At 34.3% G+C, this 12,929-nt stretch overlaps 1 protein-coding gene across 7 annotated transcripts in view; it reads right to left on the reverse strand.

Moving 5' to 3' along the window:
- Window positions 1-3,641: 3,641 nt before the first annotated feature.
- Window positions 3,642-12,929, reverse strand: part of LOC149550196 (uncharacterized) — a 47,254-nt gene continuing 37,966 nt past the window's right edge. For 4 of the 7 annotated variants that reach the window (XM_089793304.1, XM_089793297.1, XM_089793299.1 and 1 more), the window contains 4 exons: window positions 8,547-8,612; window positions 8,365-8,457; window positions 4,761-4,844; window positions 3,642-4,418 (listed from right to left, as the gene is read on the reverse strand). In XM_089793304.1, coding sequence (XP_089649430.1) covers window positions 3,753-4,418; window positions 4,761-4,844; window positions 8,365-8,457; window positions 8,547-8,612 — 909 coding nt within the window. In that variant the 3' untranslated portion in view covers window positions 3,642-3,752. The remainder of the gene's footprint in view (window positions 4,419-4,760; window positions 4,845-8,364; window positions 8,458-8,546; window positions 8,613-12,929) is intronic. The other 3 variants (XM_089793300.1, XM_089793302.1, XM_089793301.1) reach the window with 1 other exon arrangement.

Consider the following 12,929-nt stretch of genomic DNA (forward strand, 5'->3'; position numbering starts at 1 on the left):
TCTTACTTTACACCAGATTTGTGAGAACCCGCAAAGATTACACTCGGCAACGTCCCTCTAATAGACCTCAAAGACCACCTTCCAGAGCACCTGATTGCCCTAATGTCCACCTTTCCATTTTGGACTACTTCTCGCCTGTGAGGAGTTCTTAGTTGTTGTTATTCCTTTTTCTCGATTCTTTTGTTGTTTTGCTTTCACGTTCTTTCTACGAACGTCATTTGGTGCTCCCTCTGCTAGCGTTTTTCCCTTTGTACTATTTCCAGTCTCTTAGATCCTCGTTGGTCTCTTGTTGGACATTAATAAATTTATCTTATCTTATCAACTTTTCATTTGTAATCTTTATTGGGTGTGCATAATTTGATTTGATTCATCAATTTATAGTTTATTCTACGTTGTCACTAAATTTTTCATACAAGTCAACATTAGAAAAAAAAATTAAAATCTAACCATAAAACCCTAAAATCAATGCTCTATTTATGAAATGATAAAATGCAACATAGCAGAAAACTTATACAAAGAAGAATTATTGCCATACAGCCACATTCCTTTCTGTTGGATTTTCATACAAATGAAACAATATAATACTACATGTGATGTAAAATGTCCTACGAATCGGGTTTTGATACTACACAATAAAGTGTAATTGAGCATATGCTCGTATGAGTCTAAATAATAACTTGTCCAAAGTTCTTAAAAATGTACGAATGACAAAAAATTACAAAACTCAAAAATTATGAGGTCAAAATCAATTTCAGCCCCATGATGGGCACCAAAAATGTGTAGAAACTTTGATTCTACAACTACATCACAACACTTCAATAGATCTTTGTATGTATGGTTAGATTCAATAGATAAATGAAATATATAAGCATAAATAACCAAACAAGACAACATATTGCCTCCTATTCAATTTGAGTGTAAATGTTCTTAGATTTTTCAAGCTATCAATGACTAGACATTTTTAATAAATGCAAACTAAGCTATTTATTTGTATTTTCTATGCAAATATGATGAATAAGCTTGATGAAAAGCTAATCTATAGAATTGAAAATTGATTGTACTTCTATGTTAAAAATATGATTACTATTCTACAATAATAATACAAAATTAATCTAAAAGATCACAATAAGAAAATTTGATGCACAATATTGCTAGAGAAAATTCTCAATGATAATTTTACTCTTCAATTGCAATTAACATTCAAGATTAATTCAAAGATGAGTTGAAGCTACGATGAAAAGCATGCAGTTTGAGTTTATCAAATACTTAAAAGGTGAAAGTTGAGTTAACCAATTACTTTTGTATTTTTTAAAAGATAGCAGAGTTAACATATTAATCTAATCTGCATGGTTGAGTCTACATTTTCATCTCTTATTTAAGTTTGTACATAGTTTACTCTTTTCTAATTTATTGAATTATACAACTTAACTTTTGAACTCAAACTCTTATTTTATCTTTGTTTTTCTCAATTTTGAGAACAAATGAGAGGATAATTCATTATTTTTTCTAATTATTAATTTTCATCATTTTTTGCATATTTAAGATTATTTAATCAAATTAAATTATTTTTGTGTAAATGACAAATAAGTTCAATTAAATTGGTTGTTTAGGATTTAAATTCCAAATGGGTGTTGATATTTAGTAATTAATTGTTTTTTTAATAAATTTGCAGATATTGATGAATTATACAATTTGGAATCCAAAATTGTAATGCTCAAAAACCAAGTCAAGTGCAAAAGATTATTGAATTAAAATAGCGCAGCTTATAGAGTATGAGTCCCAGAAACTAGAAGGAATGTCTTCTATGGTCAACCATCCATCTCATTCCATAAAGCTTATATACCTGTTATAATAGCCATGTCCTTACATTCCTTCCATACAAGAGATAGAAGTAGAGCTCAGTAACGTTACGGACATATCACCCATGCGTGGTTTTGGAATTTTCCCAAGCAATAAATTAGTAAAAACATGTCCTTAAGCTCGTAAAATATCTCAAGACTGACTTGCATCTCACAATATAGAAAACACCAATCTGGGCCTAAATGCAGAACTGGTCAAAATTTATTGAGGTTTGTGATCTATAATAAAATTTATTGAGGTTTGTGATCTATAATGATTTTGGACTTGCAGATAGGCTTTTTTAAAATGGTGAGTACAAAATATGCAATAAAAATTATTCAAATAACATTTTGCCTTTGAGAAAGTTTTTGATGGTGTAAATAGTCTACCAAATGCTGTAACACTTGAGAAATTTGTATCTAATTCGCAACTTGGGATTTTCAAAACAAAAATTGAAAAAAGAAACAGAGACTATTTTAGCCTAGAAATGGTTAAAGCAAGAACAACGAAAATAATGAAGAGTAAAGTGGAGAAGGAAAAGAAATCCATTATTCCATTTGTGGATGCAAAAGGAACCAATGTGAACATTGGCATATGAAGTCTTATCAAACTGTTTTTAAACTCCCCAAAGTTAACCATAAAAAAAAACTGAGATCCGTAATACTGTCAAACTAAAAGCACAGCCATACTGAACATGAGCTTGGGTTTTAATTTCTAAAAATGTTTAAAATGTTAAACAAATACATTAAGACAATTTTGAGATCTTTTAGAACAACAAATAGAACATTCTTTGTGCTTAGATATCATGCATGCACATTCAAAACACTTATTCTCAACGATATACAATCTGAACGTGACTTAATTGTCAGACATTCAACACAAATATCCACAATTTAATAAACAACATTAGCTATTCAGAAAACAACAGGAAATTGCTCCTAAAAAAGTACTAAAATTCTAGCCTTCTTAATTCTAAGAACAAAATGCCATCCCAAATGTTCAAACAACCTGCTAGACTGCTTATGTATAACTCATTTAAATTTTTTATTCATCTAACTTATGTATGTCTACAGCATCTTTTTAGCCTAAAACTTGACAAAACCCAGAATTCATGATCTTTAATTGCCTAATCATGCCCATGATAGCTTGACGATGATAGCCATTTACTCATAAAATCAACCCTGGATCAGATTCCCATAACCACATAACTGCACCAGAAATATGTTCCACACAGCATGGCATAACATCTTAACAAGAGAAATTCGTTCTCCTTGGCTCAATATGCATCATCAATACTTGAAAAGTACTAACCCTCCTATATCAATCAAATTTTAAATAAGGAATAATTTACAATTCTAAGAGCACTAAGAAGTAGACACTCCAAAGGCTAATCACCATATTGGATTGCTTATGCACAAAACAGAGAGCCCATGAATCATGTTTTCAAAAACATGTTCTTACCCCGTGACCAAAGGCATCATGGAACATATAAAAACAATGTAAACATTTCTCAAAAACAATAAAACAGATACTCAAAAAAATTATTTGATTCCAGGTGAAATCGATGAGATCTTTTAGTCTTTAATCAATTATAAATTTATCACACTGAAAAATTTCCTGGCAAGCTAGAAAGACGGGAGAAATTAGTAGTACAGAACTAACAAATTCAATTTTTTGACTCAAAATCAATACCTATCCTCTCCTACAAGCTCTTCCAGAGGATTTTTATTACCATTATCAGTAGTAAAATGGTAAGCATTCTTCCATCTCAGAACAAATAGAGTCAGCCACAAGAAAATGAATGAGAATAGAGATAAAAATATGACATATCTTGACTTACCAGTAAACCCTGCAGTTGTTGCTCTTTACTGTTATTGTACATTGCACATCCACAAATCAATTGGGAAAATACATCACATGAATAATTCCAAGAATACAAACCCATTCCACAAACTATGCACGAGCACTGATGCAAGAAGATTGCGTGAACGTACAAAAACAATGCCCATTATAAGACCCAAGAATGTAAGGGGAAGAAAACGCTGGACGCTAAAGTGTGCTATTGCAAATGCAATGGCACTAACAAAAATAGCGCTCCATATGGACATATAGCGAGTCAAAGAAGGCAAAAGGAAACCTCGAAAAATGACCTCTTCCCATATGGGTGCACAAATTGAAACAACTGTGGCATAGAGAAGCATAGCAATAGGATCTCGAGCCAGTATTGACTGTTCTAAAATATGAGATGTTGTTAAAGGAGGTGAAATAGGCAACAAGTCTAGATTAACTCTCTGTAGCATGTGCACCAAAGGGAACATCAAGCACCCTAAACAAGCATTGATGAGCCAATTTCCTTTCCAACTGATATAGAACCATTTATATGGAAGAGGATGGACACGAATCAAGCATCGATACAATATAGTCATTCCAACTGTTCCCTCAGCAAGATCTGTTACAAGACTGTATAAAGCTTGACCTCTGTATGATAAAGACTCTTTACTAAAACCAGCAGCATAAGCCAGAATTGGAATTATCCAGAATCCAACAAGCCAGAAAGCAGAGTACCAAAGAAGCATAACCTGCAAGACAGATGATGACAGATTTGGAACATATTTCTAAAAAGAATAACTGAAATGCTGCTTCATCAATGAAATGTGAAAATGCAAAAGCCAATTACCACAGGCCATGCACATTGTACTTCACCTTCTGCTAGTTATGATTCTAAAAAGGATGGAAAACAATTATTAAGTCAAATAATTAAGTTCCTTCCTATCTTTTAACAATTTATTCTGTATATTTCTCATGCAAGCTTATGCTCAAGAAGAGTCAAAACTTGTGAATCTTTTGAACTCCTGTTTATAATAATTGCTCTCCCAAATTGTATTCAGAAACAGAGCACATATTTTGGGACAAATAACTACCTGGAAGATGGTTTCTCTAGTCCATGGCACTGCCCAGGTTTCATCTTTCTTTGAGAACCCAAGAATTGCATGTGACAGATCTACCTGCATACAGTCAATATCTTAAGTCAACCAAAATGTAAAGAAGTAACTGAGTCAGCATCTTCGAAAAGGTATATCAGTTTGGTCATTTCAAACCAAAATAATAACTTGTAAAAACTCTGGCCATCTCCATTGGGCTTTCCCAATAAACAAATAGCTTGATGGTTGAAAATGCAAATTCAAATTACTCAATTTTGCAACAATTTAAAACCAGAAGATTGGAAACAGAATGTTTCCTTTATTTTAAACCTTAGTTAGCAATCCGTAGCAGAGGCGTTCTGGTGCAGAAGCACAGCAGGATGCCCTGAGGATGCGCACAGAAAGCGCATTCAGGGCATCCAGATGCACTGTGGGTGCTCAGTTGAGCTTCCAGAGCTCATCCGGATGCCCTGGATGTGACATCCATATGGCATCTGGAAGCATCCAGATACCTCCAAGTGAGAAAGGCCCACTCTGACTTTTTTTTGACCAAAAAAAACACTTTAAAGCACATTAAAACATGTGCAATTTTCATTTTAACATTTTTAATTGCATAATTCATAATTGTAATGATTTTCTAATTTGCATTGGAATCGTTAACATAGACATATCTGATATGTCATGTTTGTTGTTAGTTATTTCAATTTAAATACTTGTGAACTATCAAATATCTTAATCAATGGTGAAGTATCGTACTGTTAAATGATTTAATTTTGTATATTTTTGTGACATTTCTTTGCATACATATATGCCGATGCGAGAATCAGGTGTGCAGATGCACGAATTTGATTTTTGGAATTTTGGATGCATACACATATTTTGATTTGTTGGGATGCATACACACGCACGCACGTGTGTGTGTGTGTGCATCCAAAATCCCAAAAATCAAATTTGTGTATCTGCACACCCGATTCTCACATCTGCATCCACATCCAAATCAGCAACTTAGTTTTAATCCCAAATATAACCATACAAGATTCTTGTTTCACTGGTTGATAAAGAGGGATCTAACTGTAGACAGCTGGCTCTTCTCTCCAGCAAATTATCTAGTTTGGCAATCATCACATCTATAAACATAAATTGGAAGGGGGAGCAAGTCCATTCTTGTGGACAAGACCAATATCATTGAGATACTAGATGAGAGTCCCTGAAGATCTCTATGGTGCATTATGTGATCCACATGAGCATTTGGATGAGCCTACATAACATGAAGATGACAATGGCTTGATGACCACAAGAGATTGGAAGGTAACTTCCACTTGGAGAAATGGCTTTAGTAGAAAATTTGGTAAAAAAGGGTTTCAATAAGTCTTAGAGAAACATATATTTCAAGGGCAGGTCCAGAATTGTCCATATTCATGAAGCATTGTAGATCTATAAGATCCAATGCAGCTAATCAAATATAGCCAGTTGTGTATCCCTGTCACAAGTTGTCATGTATAGTTGTGTCCCTGTTCACAACTTTGATTGAAAGAAGATAGCTAAGCATGTTTCTATCCTTCTCTGAGAACTTGTTGGATCATATCCTGCTGTGAAAGTGTAGTTTGGCCTTTTCAACAACTAGATTATGCGTATGATGAACTGAGGATGAATCCCAGATCACATACAAAGTTGTTTCTCTCATAGTAATAATTCTGTGTGTAAAAAATCAGCGCACAGATTTTACACTCTAGAGTTTGACTCAATTGTATGCTGATTATGCACTCTAGAGTTTTATTCAAATTGTCTAAATTAAACCTCATTTAAACCTGCAGATGGAGCGGCTGAACCTGCATATATAACTTAAAAATCAGATAAAGCCTACAACAAACATTGAAATCAGAAAATGAACAGGAAAAAAATCAAGTATTCTGGAAAAAAAAATATTACATAGACAACAAGTGTTGCAAATAACATTCTCAGCATCTCTGACTTCAGGGAGGCTCAGATACCGATACTTGCCTGGAATGACTGGATACCAAAGCAGATGCGCGCGGAAGCTCGGAGGCAGACAGGTGCCACCCTGATGCCACTCATAGGCATCCGGATGCGTCTAGATGCCTGTGGGTGCCACCTGGATGCAGGCAGATTCAAGCATCCGGATGCTTGTGAGTGGCATCTAGGTGGCACCCACAGGGAACCCCAGGAGCTTCTGTCAGCATTCACGCAGGAAAAGTAAAAAAAACAGAAATTCCACTTTAAAACCATTTAAGACATGTGCTTATTTGCACATTTTATTATATTTTTTTGTGCCAAACCCTAAAACGGCCCTAATAGAGGCCTTCCAACCATTCAATCTCCATTTTGTTTGCAACTGGATTTACTCTTCTCATTTGATTTCCATTTTGGCATTTTCAAAGCTTCCATTGACCTTGCAATGGATGGAGCTGAGAAGGATTCAGATATTTTTGAGAATCTTTATGATTCTAATTAGTGAACAATGACATTGAATCATGAACTATGGTTTTTGATTTTGTAATTTGGACATGGAGTCTAGAACATGAATATTTGTGCCTGTGAAGTTTTAATTTGAAATTGACATATGAAATATCTTGAATCTTGATCAATGGTGAAGTATCGTATGTATTATGATACTATCAAATGATGCGTGTTTGTATATTTCTAAGTTTCTAACTCTTCTTGTATTTATAAGTTTTTTAATTTCTTTGCGCATGCGCACGCACACACACGTTTCCAAACACATCCGTACCCTTAAAAAAATAAAAAAATAAATCTTCCACATCCCATATCCACTTCCCGCATCTGCTTCCAGATCCGCATCCAAATCGGTAACTTAGCAGGGGGGGATAGTTTTTATTTACCGAACATCAAGTGGGAAGTTTTGTGGAATATCTTGCTCCTGTCAGAAGTTTTGCAAATCAGGGAGGGTCTCAGCACAAGACTCATTTTGCAAAGCATCCTGAAGAGAAGGGGGCAGCTTTCTATGCATTCGTGACCAAAAGACCTGCAAATTGTCTTATGTAGGGTAGTTAAAATGATGACCATTAAGGTAGGGTATTAAAATAATGTAATGTTTATTTTATGTTCTTCATTGTCTTTGTTAGTTTAGGTAGTTTCTATTCCCAACTTCTGTTTACATTTATTTCGTTTAGAAACATTGTAATGTAACTGCCTATAGTATACATTGTAAAGTTTGTTTCATTATTAATATACAATTATCATTACATATTATGCACCTTATTGTTAATGATCCTCCCTATATCAGTACACAGGTATGGTTCTATGAACAGAATGTCTTGTTTTCTTCTTACTTGACTTGAAGATGGCAGAGTGGGTTCAATCTTCAAATATGTCTCAGGCCCTGCAAAGATCAGCAATTCTGGTAATGAAAGAATCAATTCCTTTGATGTTTAAATGGAGATTTGTTATCTTAAGTTTAACCCCTTTGATCTGAAAAAAGTTGGCTCGCACCAAGCAACTGTCACCAGCAAGCACCAACTTAAGTATTGACCCTTACATTGAAGTATTCACACTCACATCTAAGTTCAAATTGCACATCAAACAATAAATCAGACAATTACAGCACTTCCAATGCCCATCATACCTGTATTATTATTTTCAGAGGTTGGCATCCAAGACAACAAATAATTTCAATGAAGTACGTTTCCCCAGCAGCTAAAAGCATAATAACCTTTGACTGGAATGATCAACCAGCTTGATGAATACCAGAGAAATGTAAATCTGCAAACTTCTTGATACTGTACAAATCTGCAAACCTCCTGATACCTTTGATGTGCATGAAGATCTCTTCATCTTAGTTGTAAAAGGCATGATAATTGAATTGGCCAGCTCCTGTCCATGAGAAATAAAATGCCCCAATAATAAACAGCTTCAAAAACAATGAACATTGGTAAATGTAACCATTATCGAGCTAAAATAATTTCTATTAAAGTGCCGATATGACATACCATAGTTCCCAACAATGGTGAGTCACATAAATATTTAATCTTCTATTACCTTGATTCTCCCTTTTCATGCGAAACAATGAAAATATTTGAAGCCTCTAATTTGCTTCACTGTGACTATACAGCCCTTTAATATAATCACTAATTCCTATAAACAAAACTAAGTATGAAGCCCAAATAAGGACCCACAAATATGATGCCAGCATTCACTAGGTAGCAATTATAATAAAATATCATTACTTTCCAGATGGATACAAACTACCTCAGAACTGCAAATAACTTTATTACTACAAATTTGTCTTTGGAGAAAGACTTAACATATTTGGCCCAGGTGTGAACTCCATCAGTAGTCCACCCTTTAGGAAGACCTGGGTATTTGTCCAACCCTTCTCTTAATCTTCTGAAGGATTCTGTCCACAGAAAATCAGCTTATAGAAAGCATCATACATTCATATCAAATCCAACAAGCAGCCTTACAACACCCAACCAGCGTCCTTATGAAGAACTACAGGAATATCCCGAAGATTAGCCGATGTTAATATTTTTCAAAACGGGAGATCTTTGTTTAATAAAAATAAAAATGACTTATTTATTTATTTTTATTATTTTCACTTTATTTTGATCAAATTAATCAATTAAAGTAATCCCTTTTGGAAAAATGTTAATTTCTGGGCAATTTAATTAACCCATTAATTTAATTAAGTCGATAAAAAATTAAGGACATTATGCAATCCTTGAGACCACCTATTTAATTAAATTTTGCTTTACTTTTTAAATTATTTTTAGGTTGCTAAGATAGGGGAGAGCTAGCCATCTCCAGGATGGTCAAGAGACTCCCCTACCATTACCTACTTGTAATTTGACATTTCAGAAATGCTTCTGAGTTTTTTATTTCCAAAATTGGAGATGGGGCAGAGTTGTATCCAGCCAATATCCATGTCCCTAAAACGGCCCCCATAGAGGACAAGTCAAATTATGCAAGGGATACATACCCTAAGGTAAATACTCAATAACAAGTTACAAAAATCGAACTTGACACTAGTTTCAACATTTAGGAGCGTTAGAATTTGTGAAAACAAATATATAAACCAGAATCTATGGAAAGAGTTAGATCAAACGGCTGGAAATAAAATTGACATAATAATTATATGAGACCAATTTCTGATGTAAATGCTCAGAGGCATAATAACATCAATATTTCCTAAAATGTTGTATGATATATTTTATATATATCTAAGGTATGACAAAGAGATGGCTTGTTTATATAGGCATGAGCTAGTAGTAGGATTGGACAAGATTGAGACAGGTGTCTCAATTTAGAGGAAGTAGAGTTCTCATAGACTCAACCACCTACAATCTAAAAGAGTGGTGTCCGAATTGGAATTAACCACATGTGACATTTTACGAGCAGTTGGAGTCAATGGGGTGACTCAACAATATCCTCCTAATAATATTCAAAATATATAATTCCTCCTTAATTTATGAGTTTGCCTAAGTAAACTTAATAGAAGAGTGAAATGAAAAAGAAACATTTACTCTAACACCCCCCCTTAAGTGCAACTTAGGGAGTACTTAATGTGCAACTTAGGGAGTACTTAATGCAATATATAGCTAATGGGTCCTAGCAACAAAGCCATGTTAGGTACCCATGTACAACTAAGAGCATACAATCTCTCAGAAAAAGGAGGAAAAAACCTTCCCCAAAAAGAAAGAGCTGGAAAAAAACAATATGCATAAACGGAAGATATAATCAAGACCACCTCATTATAACATACATCATGCATATACTATCAATAAGTATGAGAAGAAGAGATAAATAATAGCTCTTCTTAAATGTAGAATGTAGAAAAGTGGTAGATGCTCCAGGTTCGATGTAGAAACTCCGCCATGACTAAAGAACAACATTCCTCCCTTTAGGAAGAAAGAAAACCAAAGGTGCATCAATGAAGCCTCCCCAATATGAAGGAAGAAACCTCAAAAAGTATGGAATTGCTGGAATGTGCTCAAGTGTCCCCATGTCAAGGCTGAAAAAATATGTCACAAACAAATCAGGATCAAGCCCAATAGAAGAAGGTGACAAACAAGGAGCCAATGGTAACTAATCCATGTGAAAATGTGTACTTGGGCACTCTACTGAAAAAGAAAAAACAGAATCAACTAAGGATGAATTTAGAACATGTTGTAAAGAATCAAAAATCTTCTCTACCAATAAAGTGATCTCCTCTAATTGTTGTAGGGATTCATGTGAACCCATGGTGGTATGAACCCAAGCATCATCAAGAATACTAATAAATGCAATATCAAGAGAGGGAGAAGGAATGGATGGCTCAAGAACTTGATCACGTGTGGGAATACCCAAGTTCAAGTAGCCAAAGTTCTCCTCAATATGTGAATCAACACTAGAAGTGTGATCACAATATGTTGAAGAATCACTATCATCATCAAGAGAAAAGTCTTCAAAGTAGTAAATCCAAGACCCATGATCAACCACTCATGTAGCAATAATCTCTCTACTCTCTAAGTCTCTGATAAGAACTGATTCAGGAGTGAATTCCACAGTTCTCCTTGTTGGCCCATTAGCGAGTTGATAAATGGAAAGAAAATTATGAGTTAGGTTGGGAACACAACACATCTTTGAAGGTTCCTCCCCCTTATCAATCATTCATTTCCCGATCACATTCATTTAAGTATGATTTTCCATCAAAATAGGTGGTGCATTACAAAGTTCAAATGAAGAATACAAACACTGTGAAGATGCCATATGATGAGAAGCTCCTGAATCTATAAGTCGTCTTCCTAAATCATGACTTGAAGTAGCAATTAAGGCTTGACATTTTCTCTTGTTATATTTTCCTTTAGCAACATTGCAATGAGAAGAAGAGGATGAAGTAGTCATTCTTGAAGGTAGATTTATTTGATTTTTCTTAAGAATATTTTTGAGTTCATTGATGTCCTTATTGTAGCAATGGTGTTCTTCATGTCCATTCTTCTTGCAATATGCACAAGTAGGCTTTTCTTTTCTCGATGAATCCTTATTTGAGCAAGAAGATTCAAATTTTCTCTGTAACTTGTTATGTTTATTCTTTTGTTTCTATTTAGGATTCCCTACTTCTTGTTGTACCTTAGGCTCACTTGCAATTAATGCTTGTGACTTGGATGTCTTGATATACCCATTTGAATTAGTTTTACTTCCTCTTGGATTAGAAGATTTTAAAATACATCAAAAGTAGGATCAACATATGCAACTCCCATAGAAACCCGATTGGTTTGAAAGGTTGAAACAAATACAGAATACTCAGAACCAAGCTTAGTTAACACATTGAGAATCAATTGTGCATCTTTCTTAATTATCTTGCAATCCTTTAGGTGTGTTCTTAATTGTTTAATCTTGGAAATGTAGTCTTGGATGTTGTTAAAACTTTTTGGACTAAGATTCATCAAATCATTATTGATTTGGTAACACTTAATCTTGTCAGTTTTACCAAACAAAGTTTCAAAAGCATCCCAAGCCTCTTAAGGTGTCTTGAATGATTCCAAATGAAATCGTAAATCAAAAGAGACTAATGAACAAATGTAGCCAAGAGCTTTCTCACAATTGATCTCCCATGCTTGATGAGCATTCGCATTAGTAGGTATGGTAATAGTTTCATTTACATATGCTATGCAATCTTTTTACCTTAGATAATTCCATATTGTTTTTTTCCATGATTTATAATTATATGGAGCTAGGAGTTCAATTTGTGATTTCCTCATGTGTAATAGAAGAAAGAACCAATGAAACCAAAACAACATGATCACCCTCCCAAATTTACTAGACCAAAAATCACCCCTGCAAGATGCAATGATTTGGCACTTTATTCTTTAGTGCATGAACAATTGCCACTTGCTAAAATGGACCAAAGTGGACTTCTAATTTTGATAATTACAACTCCAAATATGAAGCACTAAGATACTCATACAATTAAGACATTAGATCACTCAAGGATCTAATAGAGTACAAGTGTCAAATTAGGCCAATTTTGACTAAATTCTTAAAGTACTATGTCTACCCATGATATCTCAGAATTGATATCAAAGCTGAGAAGTAGACAAGATCATGCACTTTTAAAAAATAGCACCTAAAAAAGTGTCTGTGTGAGCTCAACTGATGCCTCAGAAGTTGCAAAATTTAGGATTGTCATCAAGAACTGTAAGAAGGCACTAC

Source organism: Cupressus sempervirens, chromosome 7 (genome assembly GCF_028749045.1).
Source record: "Cupressus sempervirens isolate cs-2001-9-10 chromosome 7, ASM2874904v1, whole genome shotgun sequence".
Taxonomy (NCBI): Eukaryota; Viridiplantae; Streptophyta; class Pinopsida; order Cupressales; family Cupressaceae; genus Cupressus; species Cupressus sempervirens.